Here is a 19791-nt window from a genome sequence, read left to right as displayed (position 1 = left end):
TAATTTGAGAAGTGGTCTCTTGTTTAATCAAGTAATTACTCACTATTACTAATAGTATAATTTGAGATAATTGCTTCATTTAAATTCTTAATTCTCAACCTGATTAAAATTAGGTGTAATCCATAATTATGAAATAAAATTATTTTAAAAATCATTTATTAAAAAATGTTATTTTTTATGTAATTAAAATTATTTATCAAACATGAAAAATAAAAAATTATATATAATTATGACTTATAATGTAATTAATTACTAATATTTACATTATCAATTAATCACATAATTCCTTCCAAACATGTAAAATGCCATTTTTTCTCTAGTTTTTACCTTTTCTACCAAAGTTTTTAAAACGTATTTTAAAATATTAACACGCTTTGTAAATTTCGAATCCATTATAATTGAAGATATACACTTACATACAATACAATTTCTGTTTTTCTTTTTTTTTTTTTTTTGTTGATAAAGATATTATTACGTTATTAAATATGGTATTTATTTTTCAAAAAGTTAAAAGAAAAATTATATATATCCAACTAAGGACCAATTCAATAGTCAGCTGCTTCTTAATTATAAATTAAATGGAAAGAAATAAAATACATAATAATTAAAGAAAAATAATTAATTTGTGTCTACCACTACCACCCCTTTTTCTGTGTGTGTAAGCTCAGACAATGACCAAAATAATAGTGTGGGAAATATATCAATTGCCTTGACTATACTCACTGTCTTCTGAGGTGTTACTTACTTACCTGGAGATTTTTATTTTTTTATTTTCTAAAATTAATATTTAATGAGATCTTTTTTATTTTTTATTTTTAAGACCAGAAAAAAAAAATCCTTAAAAAAAAAAAAAGATGTGTTGTATGTTCTGGTAAAATCCATGGCTTTCATTTGGATAAAAAAGAAAAGATGAGAGAAGAATCACACACATTTGTGTAGTGTGTTGCTTTGGTGTTTTTGCCTTTATTCTCATCTTTTTTCATTTTTTCTGAATATCTCCTCTGCTCTCTCTTTCAAAACCCACATGTTTTTCATGTCCACTGCTTTTGCTTGTCTTCTCTGTTTTGAGAAAGCTTCTTTAAATAAGGGTTAAATCCCAAAGTTTTCATCTTTAAGCCTTTTTTCCCTTTTCTCTTCTCATTCCCATTATCAAATTTCCTTATCTGTTTGTTTAGAGAAATAATGGGTTGTTGTCAGAGCAAGAAGAGAACTCCAAAACCAGGTGCTACTACTACAGCCGACTCCTATGGATCAGCACCTGGCTCTGTTGCTACCGCCGCTCATCAAACTTATCAACATCATCACCAACAACAACCCCATCAAACCCCACCCATTGTTCAAACCCAGAAAGTTTCAGCAGCCCCTCAAACTCATTTGCCACCAGTACCCAAACCACAGCAAGAAGTAGAACCAGTGCCACAACCCAAGCGAACTCCTCCTCCGCCGCCGCCTCAGCAGAAGCAGCCCAGTCCGGTTTCTTCCGACCCAATTCCCCCAAATGCTATTCTGGATAGACCCTTTGAAGATATCAAGCAGTACTACACTCTGGGTAAAGAACTGGGTAGAGGTCAGTTTGGGATTACTTACTTGTGTGTTGAGAATTCAACTGGTGACACTTACGCCTGTAAATCTATACTGAAGAGGAAGCTTGTTCATAAGAGTGATAGAGATGATGTCAAGAGAGAGATTCAGATCATGCAGCATTTATCTGGGCAGCCAAACATTGTGGAAATCAAGGGAGCTTATGAGGATAGGTACTCAGTCCACCTTGTGATGGAGCTTTGTGCTGGTTTGGAACTCTTTGATCGGATTATTGCTCAGGGGAAATATTCAGAAAGGGATGCCTCAGAACTTTTCAGGGCCATTGCCAATGTTGTCCATATTTGCCATTTTATGGGAGTCATCCATCGAGATCTCAAGCCTGAGAATTTCTTATTTTCTAGCAAAGATAAAGGGGCAATGCTGAAGGCTGCTGATTTTGGACTGTCTGTTTACACCGAGGAAGGTTAGTTGTTTTAGTCCTAATTAGAATTGGGGGAACTAATTTGAGTTATTTAATCCCAATTGGGGTTGGTCCCTGCATTGACCATGTTCCTGTTATTTCTCTGTCCAGTTTTTAGTACTTAATAACATCATTGTGTTTTCTTTGTTTTAAGTTATAACCATGTAAAGAACATTACATGTTTATCATAATGGTGTTACTGGTTCAGGTTTTAAGCATCATTAAGACTTGCTATCATTGCCAACTTTTGTGCCTTTGTAATGTAAATAATTACAGCCCATTTTGTCTTTTGAAGAGCTTGTCTGTGAATTGTATCATGTGCATTGTTTTATTTTGTCATCATGGCTTGTTGACACACTAGGAAATTTAGGTAAAAACGTGAGGAAGATTGTTGTATCTTGTATTGTAGGCCTGCACCCTGCTTTTATCCTAATTTAGACAAATTTGAGAACATATCAATGCTGGATTGTTGGTTATATGTAGTGTAATCATGAAATATGATATTTTCTCTAATATTTATGTCATCTTAAGCAAGAGACCTTTCTATGTTTCACCAATGTTTTGTGATAATCTTCTCAGGAAAGGTGTACCGTGATTTAGTCGGGAGTGCTTACTATGTTGCTCCTGAAGTATTGCGACGTCATTATGGAAAAGAAATAGATGTTTGGAGTGCAGGAGTCATTCTGTATATTTTACTTTGTGGTGTTCCTCCATTTTGGGCAGGTAAATACTAAATACAACTTCAACTCTTCAATCAATGTTCTCTCTTGTCTTTTCTTGTTGTTGTTGTTGTTGTTGTTTCTTTAACTTGTTATTGGTAATGACGTCTTCAATTAGAACGTGGAGTGTAATAATATTCCTCTCTTTTGTATTCCAGAAACTGAAAAGGGAATCTTTGATGCCATATTGGAAGGGGAAATTGATTTTGAAAGTCAACCATGGCCTTCAATCTCTACCACTGCTAAAGATCTAATCAAAAGGATGCTGACCCAAGACCCCAAAAAGAGAATTACTTCTTTACAAGTTCTTGGTATTTAACCATTTTCATTTACTTTTATGGAAATGTGCTTAAATATTTCCTTCACGTCATAATCAATTTTTAAAGCTTTTTTTTTCGAAAGAAGAAAAAAAGAAAATTGAAAATGCTTTGAAAAGCAATCTTGAGACAGGAAAGAGACATCCTTGTTTTTTTTTTTAAAAAAATAAAAATCTATTTCTCTTGTTATTTGGTATATTATCCAATAGTAATTGCACATAAGTCTACATTTGATATCATTTGGTTATATTGTGCCTATTACACCTACCTTGTGAATTGTCCTATGTGCTTATATTCTAACTAGTGAACAATGTTCCTTTTCTGAATGGTTAGATCATCCTTGGCTGAGAGAAGGTGAAGCATCAGATGACCCTATAGATAGTGCGGTTCTGTCCAGAATGAAGCAGTTCAGGGCAATGAATAAGCTCAAACAACTTGCTTTAAAGGTATGATGTATATATATTTAACCCTTATTTCAAAGCCTCTATTTTTACTTAATTTAATCTACAAGGTTTCCAATTGAAGTCATTTATATTAGCTGGGCTAATTGAGGTTTTATCTCTGGAGATGGTATTCTTTAACTTTTAAGCTTGGGCAGGTCTAGAATTATTTTTGTTTTCTATTAGTAACAATTGTCGTTTGCATTTGAAAAATTGGCTATAGGTAATTGCTGAGAATCTGTCTGAGGAAGAAATTAAAGGCCTTAAAGCATTGTTCACCAACATGGATACTGATAAGAGTGGTACAATAACGTATGAAGAACTGAAATCGGGTTTGGCTCGTACTGGTTCAAGGCTGTCTGAGACTGAAGTCAAGCAACTTATGGACGCTGTAAGCAATTGACATCTTGGGAGCTTTAACTTTATTGTTGAAAATTATCATTTCCTTTCAATTTGCAACTGGAACATTTTGTAATTAACTATGGTTTCATATCAGGCTGATGTGGATGGAAATGGAACAATCGACTACATTGAATTTATATCTGCTACAATGCATAGACACAGACTAGAAAGAGACGAGCAGCTGTACAAAGTATTTCAGTATTTCGATAAGGATAACAGTGGGTGAGTACAATTTTTATGTTGATGCTGGCTATATGAACTATACTAACACTTGCACTTCATAAAGAGTTGTGAAAGCTAACTAATTATTGCATTTTCATGACAGGTTCATAACAAGAGATGAATTAGAGAATGCCATGAAAGAGCATGGAATAGGTGACGAAGCCAATATCAAAGAAATAATCTCAGAGGTTGATACTGATAATGTAAGTTTTTTCTTTTCCTTCTCCCTACCTTTTGAAACTGTATGCAACTCTCTTGTCGTCATTTTGATACTGGTACCCTATCGAAACAGGATGGTAGAATTAACTACTCGGAATTTTGTGCAATGATGAGAAGCGGGCACCCAGCGAAGCAGTTTTAGTCTCATTAGTTAGTGTTTGAGCACAAAGAGATGCATGCTATGTTCAAAGTAAGCTGCTAGGAGTGGTTTGGCTGTGTCAAGCTGAATCAGAGCTGAAACCTTTTTCAACGTAGGTTGTTGGATTCTGTGATATAGGTTGGACCATTTATTGAGAATTGAGATGATTTTCTTTAGGAACCCTTTTTGCCATCCTGAACCTCACAATGAGCAGTTTTGGAAATGCAAAGCTTGAGAGTTTTGGCTTAAATCCTTTGTTGATTAAAGTTGAGTTTATATGCACACGTGTGACAATTACACTTTGTGAATTATGCATGAGATCATTTGTCTTGCTCCTTAACCTGGATAGATATCTTAAAATTACTATGTATTGAGTGAGAGAAGATTTAGTTTGTATTTTTGGGATACTCTACCAATATCCATATTTGTAAAATGTTTACTAAATTTATTGTGATTACCAGACCAAAAAAAATTAAATAAATAAGTGAATTCAACAGCATTAAAGGAAAGTATTTGGCAAACTAAAGGCATTCATTGGAGATTCCTTTTCCCTTCTTTTTTACCCTTCTAGATTCTCTATTGCTGTAACTAAATAAAAAAAATCAAGACTATTGTTCGACTGCCTTGCTTGTCTGACATGTTTGCTGCACCTGAGTTTTTGTGACCCCCAAACAAGGCCACCAATTTTTATTATTTCATTTCAAGCTCGCTCTCTCTCTCTCTCTCTCTCTCTCTCTCTCTCTCTCTCTCTCTCTCTCTCTCTCTCTCTCTCTCAGTTTTGAGTAATCACCATATTTGGGCAATCTCATATGTCATATGTGTATTAATTATTTGAATAATTCCACTCACTAAAGAACAACATAAATTTAAACACCTTTGTTGATAATGAATCCAGCCATATTAAGTTATAATAACAACAATGTAGAATATCAAGAAGGAGAATCAATTATCTATATTTACTACTTTCTGGCCAGGGCCAGAAGATTAAAGCTCCCTGAAACTTAAACCATTTCGTCAGTTTGTTCACTGAAATTAACACCTTGGTCATGACAAAACCATAAATTTCACATAGTTTAAAGCTAACAATGTTTAAAATACATATATATATATAAACAACCCTAAATTTTCTTTACACGATTTACAAGAGGAAAAGGAAAAAGAGTTATACATTTGCATGATATCCCAACTCTCCACTTTCATAAAATATAAAGATATTATATTTTCCTTAGCAACACATTAATTTTCCCTAGAAAGAAAGGCAGTGAATCAAGAAGGGTGTGGTGTACTCATTATAAGTCACTCTTTGCCGCCTTATTATTATTATTATTATTAGTTAAATCTTTGTAGAACCTCAAGAAGACTTTAATTTTCAAGGCCTTGGCTCACAAGACAACTTTTGTTGGGGCACCCCTCATTACAAGTAAAAAGACTAAAACCTCCATGCTTAGAGTGATATCAAATACTTTTTCCAATGGGCTAATATGTAATAATAGTGAAAAAAGCAAGAGAGTGGGCAAATGGGTGAAGAAGATGTTGTTTATAAAAATTAGAAGAAGGATGGTATCCAAGGTTTTCAGTTTCATATTCCCCTGACACAAATTGCATTAAAGAGACAAGCATTTAAGTTCCCATTCCACGTGAGGTTGTATCTCTGGTTCTGCATTGTACCCCACTACTACTTAGTACTATATTATATTATATGCACGTGTGCACACATTTTCTTTATTCATTTTCACCTTGAAAAAAGTGGTCACTCTACAGATTCATGACACAAGAAGAACTCCCCACTCAAGACATAAAACCTTTTTTTCCCCTTGCAGTAATCATAACACCTCTCTCAAGTTTGATTTATATATATATATTTCTGAATCAATTATTTAATAATTGGTGCAATCTTGTTTTGAACTCAATGGACTATATACTATACTATACTACAAACTCTTCTCTTGTGGGGTTCTTTTTTATTTAATTTAAAATTTCAATCAAGTTAAAAGATGCCAAAATCTTATCTTGAAGACAAAATTCAGACAAATGGAGTAAAGGAAACCATCAAACTCCAAGTTCCCATGAATGATGTTTTGGTTAATAAAAGCATAATTTACTATATGGAAACAGCTCAAGTGGAATCTAAGGTAAAATTAGGTTGACCTATGAGGCTATGACATTCTCTCAGTGTTTCTTTAACTTGGTAAACAAAATATTTATATATATAGGTTTCACACAGTTAATAATATCTAATATTATCAACAGTGCCTAGGATGCTCCTCGCACTTAGTAGAATTTTGGGTTAAGACATTTCCACTTACATAAGAAGACAATGTTGCTGATTTTTTTTTATATATTATCAGAAGATGAGTTGGTAATACCAATCAAAAGAACAAACCCCTTTTAGTATTTTCATATGTAACATAATGGGATTCAAATATTTTAAGAGTTTACTTCAAAAACTAATGGTTAAAATAAAATACACTATGCGTGAGAGCATCGATCTAAGAACTTTTCAAGTTAAAGAATTAATTTTGAGGTTTTAAAATTTAATTTTATGTGTTCCTAACACAAACATTGATAAAACCTTAAAGGCACATTTTTCTAAGTGTCAATGGACCTAAAAAAAATTTCAGAAGAAACATAACAAAGGAAATGCTAATATAATTTATTTATTCATCTATCTACAAATATTGGATCTTGCAGTGAATCATAGTCATTTTCGAATGTTATTAAAAGAAAAAAGAAAAAGTTCGTCATTTGGGTGAGGAAAATGAAAATGTTGAGACTCAGAATCCAAAGACAGAGAAAGAAAGAGGTGCACGTGGACTTGCATGCCTCTCTTTCTCTCTCACCATCTCTCTCTTTCTTCCTTTAACGAACCAGAGAAGAAAGTAAAACCAGAAAGGCTTCATTTCCATATTCCATAATCTCTGAAGAAAATCAGCATTGCCTAGGGACTTCGCTTCTTCTTCTTCTTGACTTTTCTTCTTTAACACTTCACAGGTTGACTCCACTCTACCTAAACCAATCTTATAGTCTTCTCCATCATATCTCATTCAACTTTTTATACACACTACTTTCAAGCTACTTTGCATGAACTGGTTTCAAGTTCCCACCTTTAATGATGGTTTCTCAATCTTGTAATGTTGCTGATCAGACAGTCCATTTTAGCAATATCCTATTCTTGAGAGCCTCTGTTTTGTATATTGATTAGTGGGCAATCCTTACTTGCTTGAGTGGATATTGAAAAAGGCTCTCTTTTCTGTTTCTTTAAAATTAATTTTGGTTGTATTTTATGGTGCCTCATCCAATGGTGGAGCTTCAATCTTGTGCTAGCTTAGTCAATACATCAGCATTATGTGCTATAGAGCAAGAAGTCAAAGGAGAAAATGCCAACGTTATAGCTCAGATTTCAGCTGAGTTGCAAAAGGAAAGACAGAAAAATGCAGAGCTTATGAAGAGGATATCTTTTCTTGAAGCTCAAATACAGGAAAGAACTAATGAGTACTCTCTTTGCACTAATCTTCAAGTAAGCTAATTAATCACCCTTTATTTATTTATTTTAATATTTTGTTTACTTATTTGGAGTCTCTATTCATCAAAGGGTGTTTTTGCATTGGATTATATTTCAGGGCAGTTGTGCTACCCCAAGGGAAACCAACTTCAAAAAGTTCAAAAAGCAGAAGATAGAGGCAGTTAGTAATGGAACTGATACAGACAAGACCATAAAAAATGAAGACTCTTTAGAGAAGAATCAAGAAGCAAAATGCTTGGTCCAAAATGACCAAATTCTAGAGAACCGTTTAGTGAACTGGATGAGCATGGATGAGACACAGTTTTTGCAATTTGAAAAGGTAAAAGATGGTGATTCAACTGCAGATTGTGATGATACTGATGAGAGTGATGATGAAGAGGATGATTATCATGAAGATCATGGTATTAACAATGATCCCAATAAAGAAAAAGAAGCTAATGAAATCTCAATAACTTCACACATTGTTGTAATAGAGCCATCAAATGAAGAACTACCTGAAACACAGCATATTTCTTCTGGTTTGGTCTCTGATCAATTCAATGTGATCAGAGATTATAAATCCCCACAAACTAGTATTCTTAATATGGGGAGGTATACTAATTGCTATGCAGGATCAGGGAGCATATCACATAGTAAAAAGCCTCCAAAAGTGGCTTTCTGTCCTAGAGAAGTGAAGAGAATAATTGTGTCTGAAGCTCTTGAGCAAAAGAATGCTCAATCACACACCATAAGGAAGATCATTGTGTTTGCATCACTTGGGATAAGGCATGGATGTGAAGATATGTATGAGTTGGATTTTAATCACTTTAGCATTTTGAAGAAGGGAGAGCCATATGAGTCTCCTTCTAATCCAGGGGTAATGTAATACTTTCATAATTCTTATCAGCATTGACATAATTTTTATCTTGTTACTGATTTTATTCATAATTTTGTTTTAGGAGCATGTTCTGTATGAGAATCCTCAAGTTAGAAGGAAAGTATTCTATCCAAATAGACAGAACCCAACATTATGTCCTATTCAGGTACTAGAGGAAGAAAAGGCTATGCGTCCATCAGATTCTAGCTGCCCATCATGCTTATTTCTATGCATAAAGTATGGTGGAAGGACAAGAAATCTTCCCCAAAATGAGTAAGCACCATTTTAGCATGCTATACTATCCAACACTTAGGTTGCGTTTGGTTGGGAGGAATGCAAATATAGAGATAGACATGGGAATGAAGTAAAATTTGTTCTCGTCTTGTATTGGAATAGTCGTTCTTTCCATTTTAATTTTATACTCAAAAGATTATTGAACATGTTTACTTGTTGTAGATATGTTCGACAGCGAATGGGAAGGAACAAGCTCAAGTCTTTCGGTCCACTCATATGTCGAATGGCAATGTTAGCTCATGTTCGCAGTGGGAGCTTCTTCTTCAAAGCATTGGGAATTACACTTCTCTTCATGGCTGGTTTTCCTGATGATCTAGTTCAAAGGGAAACCAAGTACAGGAACCTAGACTTGCTTCAAAAGTATTATAGGTAAAGTGAGAAAGAAAGTGCATACTAATAAGATGAATACAGAACAAAAATGGCCTTAATAATTCATGCATAGCTTCTTTGTTACAGGACAGATGAGGAGGCTGAAGGAGAAGAGTTATTTCTCCAACATCCAATCGTTTCTGATTCTGTAAGTTTAATTACTTTTAGTTTTGGCATATGTTAAAAATCTCTTGGCTTCTAACTTTCTATATTGTGTGCTTTTGTTTCTCCATCAGGCTAGTCCTGGTTCCCAACAACTCACTGGGAAAACTTGTTCTACAAAACCAAAGGTAAAGAAACAAACCAACTCCAACTCCAACAGTAAGCCTCATAATCACAACATACAAAGATCTTCAACTCTTCCAAAACAGACACATGTGAATTCTGGACCTCCTGCTCAATTTGGACTAATGGGGTATACCTCCATTCATACACAAGCAATGACAGCATATCATCATCATCATCAGCAGCAGCAGCAGCCTCATACACCATTAGAAATCTCTAACTCTGTTATTCCCAACTCTGCTACTAATGTCATTTTCCCAAACCAAACCCCATATCATCATCATCATCATCACCACACACTCTCATCACCGCAGCCAACAAATCCATTTGTGCCAGCTTTAATGTATTGGCCTCCTCCAAACACATACCCTCCTGCTACACCTTACACACCAACATATGGTTATCATCAATCTTTCCCTTCAGCTGGAAATTACATCTCCATTCATCCACAACCTTATTATACTCCTTTGATACCGAAAATCGTAGAAGGTGATCCCAAGATTGACACAGGCTTAAAGGATGATGCTAATGATTCTGATAGCAGTTCAAGCAGTACAGAACCAAAGAAAGAAGATTAGGAAGTTGTCACAGAAAAGATATAAAATCCACCTAGTCTAGTTAGTTATATGATCCAATGTGTATGTGTGTATCTCATCTCATCATGTATGAATGAATACATGTCAAATAATGATTCTCTACTATTCTATATGTAGATCCTTTGATGCATTTTTTTGGGCCTCTTTTGCTCAGTGAAAATATGTAATGTAAATTACAAGGTGATCATGTTCATGTGTTATATTATAGCTTCAAAGTGGATATAATCATTTGAAGCTTGGAAAATATCATACTGTTTGTTTCTTTCTTTCTCTATAAAGCTGTCGTTTTTAACTGGTTTCCTTAACTACTGTCGTGTTCCTAAACTGTTGTCGTTTCTAATCTGTTGTTGTTTTTCGATTCTTCGAAGTGTGTCGTTTGGTGATTATTGTTTTCTGGTACATTTCCTTAACTGTTGTCGTTTTCCTAAACTGTTGTCGTTTAGAAAGGAAGTGTACAAAGTGATTTTGTTGTTGTTGTTGTTCTTTTGAAAGAGTGACTTTGTATTGAAACTATAGAAATAATTAAAAACCCTAATTAAGTAAAATATTTTCAGATTTAAAATTCTTGATCAAAGTCCATTTATTAATAATAATCTTTCAATCCTCATTCTGGTTTCTTATTGATCAAGAGGAGAGTCTGAAAATAAAATATATTTTTTAAATATTAAGATGAAAAAAAAAAATGAGCGAGGAAAACAAAAATAAAAATATATAGAAATAGAAGATTAATTTTTTATTATTGAAATTAACACAGAAGAATGTAAAATAAAATTAAAAAAATAATTGAGAGTAATTTTCTTTTAAATATTGAGGTGTCTATAAATTGTTAAAGTGTAATATAATATCTAAGAGCATCTCTAACTTATACATTAAATTTTTCACTCCAATCACAACTCTCTAATAAAAAAAATTTAAGTGTAAATATAATGTTCTATTGTGACGTAATATTAAATATGTGTACTATTAATTAATAAGAATATAATATTTAGTGTATTTAATTTTAATTTTAATGTATGTTTAAATTTAAAATGTTTGTATTGTGTAAAATTTGTTTATAAAAAATATACAAAATTTAATAGTTTTTTACTTAAAATTATAATTAAAAGTATTCACATTTTAATTTATATACAACATAAAAAATTATTTAATCTTATAAATATAAATATTAAATAATGAAAAAAAAAAAAACAGTGCAATGACATATAGTGTTACCTTAGTACTCCTATATGCACTAAATTCAACTTATAAAAAAAAATGTAACTACATAGGTTAGCTTAAGTAACCAATAGAGGGCTATGAGAAAGTGCATATGTGTAGAAAATTTTGCGATCAAATTTCAAATTGTATATAAACACTTATAAAAAATTAATAGAGGAAAGTTGGAGTTGCTCTAAATAATAACTATACATTTAAAGTGTCCTAAGCCAATATTCACTGTAGATTAAAAATAAGGGAATTCTGATAGGGTTCTGATATTTAATTAATTATTTATTCAAAAGTTATTAAGAAAAGAAAATTATTAATAAGGTATAGATATACTAGATATCTATTAATTCAAAGGCTATAATTAGAAAAATAAAAGGAGCCGGCGGCTACTGAGAAAAATAATCTCCCCTAACATATAGTGAGTACTGATTACTTTTCATTCAAAAAAAAAAAAAGTAGTTATTATTACTTATGAATAAAAAAAGAGTAATGGTTGTTACACTCACACCTATCAAGTTACAAATAAAAATTATGATATGTAATTAGTTTTAATTATATAATTAAATGTGTGATAATATCTACTTAAAAGTATTTATGATTAATATCTGATACAAATTGTTTTGTGTTGATTAAATATATACATGTATCATTGCAAATGAATTTATTTAGTTCTAAGAAAAAAAAAAATTAAAGAAAAGTTTTGCAATTGACCACAGATCAAGACCTTGTTTGGCTGTGTTTTCAGTTTTCAGTTTTTAAAAGTGAGAATAGAAAACAATTTTTTGTCATTTTAAAAATTTAATGGTGTTTGATACAAATTTTTAAAAACTTTTTTTAAATTTTTTCTTACGAAAAAAATTAATATTTTAGCATCATACCATGACATTAACCCATCCAGGTCTAGGTTCGAGTATGGTTTCGAGTCTAGGATCTGAGTATGTGAGCAAAATATAAAATATAATATGTTAGACAAAAAATTGTTTTTGAAAATTGAAAATACCATTTTGATGTTTTCTGTTTTCTAGTTTTTTAAAACTCAATTTTTAAAAAATAGTTTTTAAAAATTCTTGCCAAACGACTCCTAATAATTTTTCAAAACTGTTTTCAATTTTAAAAAAAAAACAGTTTTTAAACTGTAAAGCCAAACGACCTTTAAATGTCTTCTAACTAGGGTCCGCTAAGTTCGTGTCTTAGGATTAAGGCTTAAAATTTTATGAAAATATCATTCTTTTTCTTGATAAAAAGTTCTCTCAACTATAGTATTTGTAACACTTCATCTCACAAATTAATTTTTTAACGGCAAAACTACTAAAATTTTACTTTAGATATGTTAATTATACCCTTTGTTAAAATGGTGTTGTTAACGTACATGTAATAGTGATGTGTACATAAATATACACGTGAAGAAATTTAAGTGCTCCACATCATTTTAAAATTGTTATAAATATTTTATTTAAAATAATAATAATAAAATTACAAAAACAAAAAAGAATAAATTATTTTTTTATATATACTTTTTTAATTATTTTTTAAATAAATTAAAATATTTTAATTTTATTTAAATAGTAAAAATTAGGTAGATCAATCAAAACATATCTATATATTTAGATATACATGGACAATTTTGTTTGGAATTTAACAGTAATTTACTAATAGAGGTAACTATCATAACAGAAGTAAAATTTTAAGTAATTTTTCTTTGAAAAAATTAAATTGTAAGATTAAGTGTTACAAATTGCATGTTTCAAATAGTTTTGCTGTCAATTTTAAAATATCATGCTTTGTAGAGTGCAGTCACTTTATATGGGGTTACAAATTAAATTGATAAGAGTTAAGAAAGATACATGACAAAATGAATCTTATCTTATGATTCCTATCTTTCTTTTCCATTTTCCTATATCATATAATAAATAATAACAAAGGGAGTTCTGGGACCCAATTGGAACGTATCATTTATTCAGTTTTCATTCTCATACTTAATGTGAGCACTTGCCACTTGCTCCTATATATATATATAATATTAGAACAATAGTGCAACACCCACTCACACACGCTACTATGATTGTTACCCATTTTTTTTAAAGGGCCGTGTTATTATTACTATTGATATTATATATATGAATGAGTTGAATATTATCATATTCGAATAAATTAGAGGAATTATTTAGGATACTAGTTACCATTTTAGCATGCTGATCATGATCATTAAAACAGTTCAATCCACATTTGCCCACATTGACATAACATAATAACATCACCATATCGTTCATACATACATACATACATACAAACATATATCAGTACTTAATTAAACATTAGAAAATAATTAATAACTTAATTAACTAGCTAGCTAGCTGTAACACAGTAGTACTAAATGCCATGATCTTATTCATGAAATCTTGATATATCCATGATCATCATCACTCCCAGAAATGTTTGAATATTGATATCTCAATTCTCAATGGAGCTTGTTGACAAGATTACACTGCTTTCTAATCTCACCCTTGGTACCAGTTAGAGGGTTATTCTCGGAGAGAATTTTGATGGCTCTAGAGAACTCTTTGAAGAAGTAGGCTTGGCTCTTGGCCATCTTCTTCACATATGGCTTGGTCCTCTTATCAGTGGCCAATTGATGATCCACTTGAAGAAGCCCCTTGTTGTCCAATATGTTCCTGTAGTAATTGTTGTCAAGAATCATGGGCGTACCCCTGTCATTCCTCACGTACTGCACCGCTTTTGGGTCTGGAATGGAGTCTGGGCACTTGTATAGCATGTGCTCTACGTGGTCTGGGTTCAGTGCTGGGTCCACTTCAGGGTACAAACGGTGCACCAATTTCACGCAGTGGGTTCGCCCCACACTGTGAGACCCTGTATTTATTCAAACACACAAATTATAGGATAAGTCTAAGGTAGTGTACTCTTATGGTTGAAAAATAAAAAAAGACAAATCTTATGGGGCTGCCAACACTCCCAACTCCCAAGGTGTGTCATAGAAAGCTAGAAATAAAATTAAGTTGGGGGATTATTATATATTTTTATATCATATGGTATGGAGTGTTCAAAATATCTCTACCACACTATACCAAACAAAAAAATTTATTTAGATCTAAGCTTCAAATAATTTAAGATCGAAGAATTTATTATGGGTTTCACATATTTGGATAGTGTTAGTGCCTTAAGAGCAACTCCAAAGAGCCTTCAAATTTAAGGTTGCAGTGGGTAATCTTCTCTAACGTAGCAGCATATTTACATCATATATGCAGTCTTTGCTGCAGTGCACTGCATATATGCAGTAGCACTGTAGCAACTGCATATTTTTTTTAATTATTATTATTAATATTTAATAGCTGATTTTTGTTTATATATATTGTTTAATATTAAAATATATTATATTTTATTAATATAATAAATAAAATATATTTTTTGGTGTAAATTTTAGTGTTGTGGTTGGACTGAAAATAATTTTTGACACCAAATTTAGTGATAGTGTAACACTAAATTTAATGTGTCATTAGAGATGCTCTAACACAGTGATATACTACAACTGCTAATAAAGTACACAGTGATATAACGGTGATTCTGGCTTTGACATTGTTTGGATCCTAAGAAAAATAAAAAGATTTGAAAATATTTTTTATTTTTAGGGGTCTGCCTTATAGTTTAGAAAAAAAAAAACAGGACAAGCCTAATTAGATCTAATGTTATGATGCACATTTTGAGTATATATGCATGACTCATGGGCATGATACTATATATTGATGTGAAATTCTGAAAATGTTGTAAATGAATACTCTAAGATTTAAGGTTGATGATTCATGAGCATGGTACACACACACACACATATGTACCTAGTAAAGCAACGAGGCCAGGGGTGTCAATGCCCATGGAGGCGAACCTGTCAAGAACAACGGACATGCTTTCGTTGTGGTCAGGAAGGTACTGCTCGAGGATCTCTGCTCTGCTTCTACGACCATCTCTTCTTCCAGTTTTCAGAGGAATGTAAGGTCCTCCTAGCTGATCGATCAAATCAACAAAATTAATGGTTACTAAAATTCATTCCTTCTTAGTTAATAAGACCAGTAGAAGTAGTTAAAGTAAAGTTGATATAATTAGAATTAGAATAGAACAGAATCTAAGTCTCAGATCTAAGTACTGACCGAAGCTATGCCATCTCTAGCAGAGAGCACAAGAATATCAGAGCATGAAACTACGCCAGGGCATTCTCTCTCCACAGCTTCTTTAATGGTCTCAATGTACCTAAAATTTCTCATCCCAAAGCTTCTATCCATTTCTTTCTCAGACAAGGATCTCCTTGTTGAGTCCAGCAGCAATGAAGCATCACACGACTGTGAATTTAAACATGCAAAATATTATTAGTTCTTGAACTTAATTAATATTATTGAAACAGAAAAACAGAGAAAGCTAGAGAAGGATTTTTTTTTTTTTTACGTTACCTGAACAGCACAGTCATGAAAAATGTTTCTGAGCCAAGAGAAAGCAGTGTTCTTGTGGCGCTTGTATAAGAGTCTGACTTGTTCTTTGATGATATCTTCAGCTTGAGGACATGAATCCTTGTAAAAGTTCATGACAAGACCTGGGTCTTGCTCATTTTGATTATCAGAGGCGGAAGAGGTTTTGATGAGACATGAAAGTGCTGAGAAAGATAGTAAAGCGAAGAAGAAGAGAGCTTTGGAACCCATTTTTTCTGAACTCTGCTCAGTAACTGACCTGCTTCTCTCTTTGGCTACCTACTTCTTAAATAAGGAAAATAAGGATAAGTTTGACAATTAAAAATGAAAAAAGATGGTGGAACACTACACACTACTAACTATACCAATTTTATATTTTAATATTTGAGCATTTAACATAAATATATAAGATACTAGTACTATTGTAGGGTTTATAAATTATTACTACTGTACTTAACTAATTAAAAGTTTATAATGAAGAATTATTTAACATTTATAAAGTGTCGCTTTATGATATATGTTAATAACACTACTAATATTTGCTTTTTCATTTCAACAAATAAAAAAAAATTTGCTTTTAAAAAAATTAGTCATTTTTAATGGGGTCATCTTATATTTTATAAATTAGTGTTTTTTATAATAAATATTAAATTAAAGAGTATTATTATTGGATACTAATAGTATTCACTATTTTTTATAAGTGATATTTTACAATTAGTTAACGATAATTTTTAAAAGATATTTTTTTAATTAAATAGGTCTCGATACTTATTTACATCAATAATGATATAATAATGAGAAAACTACTAAACACCTTTTACCATTTTTTTATTAAAATATTGATTTTAAATTAAACCAATAAGTATTAAATTACACTTGATATTAATTATACAATATAAGATATTAACATTGATGTGGCATGTAGCAGTTTTATTTAATATTTTTGCTGACTTTGGTGCTTTTTGACTTGGGTTGGGTGCATGTTTTAAGAAGTTTTATTTATTATATTAGGGGCTGTTTGGAGTAGGTTAATCTTAGTAAGGGAATGGTAATGTGAAATATTACCTTGTTTGTTTGGAAGGTTTAGCCTTGGAATGTTATTCCCCTAGTAATATAACTACCCTTAAGGAGGGTAATGTTCATACCTTAAAAAATGATAGGATTGAATTATTACCTTCCATCATATTAATTTGAATAATATTTTTGAATTAATAAATAAATTTAAATACTAATAATATTATCATTTATTATAAATAAAATATTACGATATATATATTTAGTCTGTGAGATCAGTTTTTTAACTGAGTTATTTTATATTATTAGCAATAACATATATATATTTATTATACAAAAAATTTATGCGGATAGTGTACATAAATAACATATCGAACAAAAATAAATAACATAGTGATAAAATATATAGAAATGTTCATTTTAATTAACAAAAATCCAATAAAATTTAATGTTTACTAATTAATAAATATACTTCTTTAATAAATAACTATTTTATTTTTATATGTAACTAACATTAAATAGATATAATAAAAAAATATTTTTATTTTAATTTTTCAAAATAATATATATAAGATTTCTGTACTCAACCAAACAGTGTAATTTAATTAACAGTAATATGATTACATATTACCCTAAACAGCCAAACACAGTTTACACATTACCCGATAATCATATTCTCCTTTATAATATTCTCTATAATCAAATTATTTTGAACACCTCATACCAAACGCCCCCTTAGAGTTAATTAATTAATGACAATATTGGTTAAATAAAATTGAATGGTTTGGAAGATTTACTGCCGTGAATACAGTGATTAGTACAGCTACGTGTCACATTTGTAACGTAAAAGAGTAGTGATTCACTAGTGGGTCCGTCACCGCCAGTGTCTTTATCTTATTGTATGTCTTTCTCTATCTCTATATATATATAGTTATAATCTCTAGATATTGAAATGAAATATATAACTGCCTACACTAGTTTATTAAGAGGTACATTTTAGAGTTTGATTCAACTTTGCCCACAAATACATGTAAATTAATCAGATGCACCATTTTTCATTAAAATAATGACCCAAAAAAATAAATCAATGGTTTATTTTTTAATTTTGAGATATTTTGAGTTAATCTTAATTATATGGAGAAATTAATGAGAATCTATGTAAGAAAAAGTTAACCAGATCGATCATTTGCTTCCATCAACTTCTTTAAATATCCATTTCAAAGAAAAAAAAAGACTCTAATTAAGTAAAATATACATATTTATGTCAAACTAATACAACCTGCTGATCAATGTATAGTATCTATCATTGATGTATATTAATGTAAAAATTTAATGTATATATGAAAAATGATATTAGAAAGATATAAAAAAAAAAACTCTGCTGACTGTGGGGTCTAAATACATATACTCAAAGTCAAACTGTTTGACCCCTAATTAGATTATCATTATGTTCAAATGTAATTATGCAATTGAATAGAATTAATTAGTACTTAAAGTCAGTTTAAAAATATTAAAATGTATTAGTGGTGTATAACATCTTCTTTTATTATTATATTTTGTTGATGTAATTAAATATCAGGTTTTATATATAATTTAATATAATAACATATTTCAAAAATATCATTAACCAATTGGCATGAATTCGAGTCCCTCCAGTTCAACAAAGAACATAATTCTTGAATTTTTACTCGAATCAAGATCGAGAAAAGGAAGTTTTCTAATCATTGACTCATATACAAGAAAGATGGAAAAATAGAAGAAGAAGATTAATGAAATTTAGTTGAAGATTTTAATAAACATTTGAAATTGGACCATGATAAAATGTCATTACTAAATTTAGAGCATTGTTATTAGATATAATATTGCTTAGTACTCTTTAAATATGTCGTTTTGCGATTAGTTAGCGATATTTCTAAAAAATTATTATATCTAAGACATAATACTAATTAAATAAATAATAATATTCTCACGTAAAAGAATGCTAGACACTATCAACATATTTTAGCATTTGTTATAAATATTAATAATTATGTGGATGCCCAAATCTTTTATTTATTACCATGAATTGTAATCAACATTCCTCTTTTCCTTAGTTTCCCTTTTTCTTAGTTTCTTAATATCTCACTCTTGTATTTGTATAAATAGGGGTTCACCCAATTGGAATAAACAACTCAGAAATTCTCATTCACTTTCTCTTTCTCTCTTCATCTTCTTCTTCTTTCTTCTCATCCACTTTATATTATTTTATATTATTTTATAACACGTTATCAGCACGAGTCTCTGCCCAAGCTTCAAGCATGAGTCTCTGCCTAAGACCCAATGTAAGTATTTTGTTAAAATTCTTGAATTGTTTCAAAGTCACGATACACTAAATATATATTTATATATATACTTATCTGACTGAAACAATTTCAAGAATTCTTTGGTTTTCTTTTTTCTTTTTATCTATATATATCTATATATTATATATATATGTATATGTTTTTATATATTTATTATTGATTCATATATATATATACATATTATGTTCTTATCATTTATAATATTTACAATATATGTGTGCCTATGATATGATAGAGAAAATTTATATAAATTATACATATATCCAGAAGATTATGTATCATCGATAAAATATTGCATATATCCTAAAGATTATGCATCATCGATAAAATATTGCATATATCCTGAAGATTATGCATCATCGATAGAAAAAAAATTG

General features: G+C 30.7%; 3 protein-coding genes across 5 annotated transcripts; 2 read left to right on the top strand and 1 right to left on the bottom strand.

Moving 5' to 3' along the window:
- The first annotated feature begins 675 nt into the window (after nucleotides 1-675).
- LOC115707762 (calcium-dependent protein kinase 21) lies at nucleotides 676-4964 on the top strand. 2 transcript variants are annotated; one of them, XM_030635817.2, is made up of 8 exons: nucleotides 676-2005; nucleotides 2582-2725; nucleotides 2880-3032; nucleotides 3372-3484; nucleotides 3702-3869; nucleotides 3975-4102; nucleotides 4206-4305; nucleotides 4395-4964. In XM_030635817.2, exons 1-8 carry the CDS (start codon nucleotides 1183-1185, stop codon nucleotides 4461-4463), a joined length of 1698 nt encoding a protein of 565 aa, XP_030491677.2. In that variant the 5' UTR covers nucleotides 676-1182; the 3' UTR covers nucleotides 4464-4964. The 2 variants fall into 2 exon arrangements, with proteins under 2 accessions (XP_030491677.2, XP_060973175.1); XM_061117192.1 differs by having other exon boundaries at nucleotides 682-2005; nucleotides 4206-4964.
- Nucleotides 4965-7197: 2233 nt separating this feature from the next.
- LOC115707761 (uncharacterized) lies at nucleotides 7198-10593 on the top strand. The gene is made up of 6 exons (XM_030635816.2): nucleotides 7198-7977; nucleotides 8081-8839; nucleotides 8922-9112; nucleotides 9296-9502; nucleotides 9590-9650; nucleotides 9739-10593. The coding sequence occupies exons 1-6, from the start codon at nucleotides 7744-7746 to the stop codon at nucleotides 10363-10365; spliced, it is 2079 nt and encodes a 692-aa protein (XP_030491676.2). The 5' UTR covers nucleotides 7198-7743; the 3' UTR covers nucleotides 10366-10593.
- A 3178-nt stretch (nucleotides 10594-13771) lies between these two features.
- Nucleotides 13772-16563, bottom strand: LOC115707759 (peroxidase 42). 2 transcript variants are annotated; one of them, XM_061117201.1, is made up of 4 exons: nucleotides 16044-16563; nucleotides 15743-15935; nucleotides 15438-15599; nucleotides 13772-14457 (listed from the first exon to the last, which is right to left on the bottom strand). In XM_061117201.1, exons 1-4 carry the CDS (start codon nucleotides 16287-16289, stop codon nucleotides 14048-14050), a joined length of 1011 nt encoding a protein of 336 aa, XP_060973184.1. In that variant the 5' UTR covers nucleotides 16290-16563; the 3' UTR covers nucleotides 13772-14047. The 2 variants fall into 2 exon arrangements, with proteins under 2 accessions (XP_060973184.1, XP_030491674.1); XM_030635814.2 differs by having other exon boundaries at nucleotides 15438-15603; nucleotides 15747-15935.
- Between the last annotated feature and the right edge of the window lie 3228 nt (nucleotides 16564-19791).

The sequence above is a fragment of the Cannabis sativa genome, chromosome 1 (genome assembly GCF_029168945.1).
Source record: "Cannabis sativa cultivar Pink pepper isolate KNU-18-1 chromosome 1, ASM2916894v1, whole genome shotgun sequence".
Lineage (NCBI taxonomy): Eukaryota > Viridiplantae > Streptophyta > Magnoliopsida > Rosales > Cannabaceae > Cannabis > Cannabis sativa.
Note: the sequence above shows the minus strand (reverse complement) of the source record. Positions and strands in the feature narration are given on the sequence as shown.

Coding starts and splice junctions, on each gene's coding strand:
- LOC115707762 (XM_061117192.1), top strand. CDS start 1,183: ATGGGTTGTTGTCAGAGCAAGAAGAGAACTCCAAAACCAGGTGCTACT. Junction 2,726..2,879: donor TGTTCCTCCATTTTGGGCAG/GTAAATACTAAA, acceptor TTTGTATTCCAG/AAACTGAAAAGGGAATCTTT. Junction 3,870..3,974: donor TCAAGCAACTTATGGACGCT/GTAAGCAATTGA, acceptor GTTTCATATCAG/GCTGATGTGGATGGAAATGG.
- LOC115707761 (XM_030635816.2), top strand. CDS start 7,744: ATGGTGCCTCATCCAATGGTGGAGCTTCAATCTTGTGCTAGCTTAGTC. Junction 7,978..8,080: donor CTCTTTGCACTAATCTTCAA/GTAAGCTAATTA, acceptor ATTATATTTCAG/GGCAGTTGTGCTACCCCAAG. Junction 8,840..8,921: donor AGTCTCCTTCTAATCCAGGG/GTAATGTAATAC, acceptor ATTTTGTTTTAG/GAGCATGTTCTGTATGAGAA.
- LOC115707759 (XM_061117201.1), bottom strand. CDS start 16,289: ATGGGTTCCAAAGCTCTCTTCTTCTTCGCTTTACTATCTTTCTCAGCA. Junction 15,936..16,043: donor TTCATGACTGTGCTGTTCAG/GTAACGTAAAAA, acceptor TTAAATTCACAG/TCGTGTGATGCTTCATTGCT. Junction 15,600..15,742: donor AGATGGCATAGCTTCGGTCA/GTACTTAGATCT, acceptor TCGATCAGCTAG/GAGGACCTTACATTCCTCTG.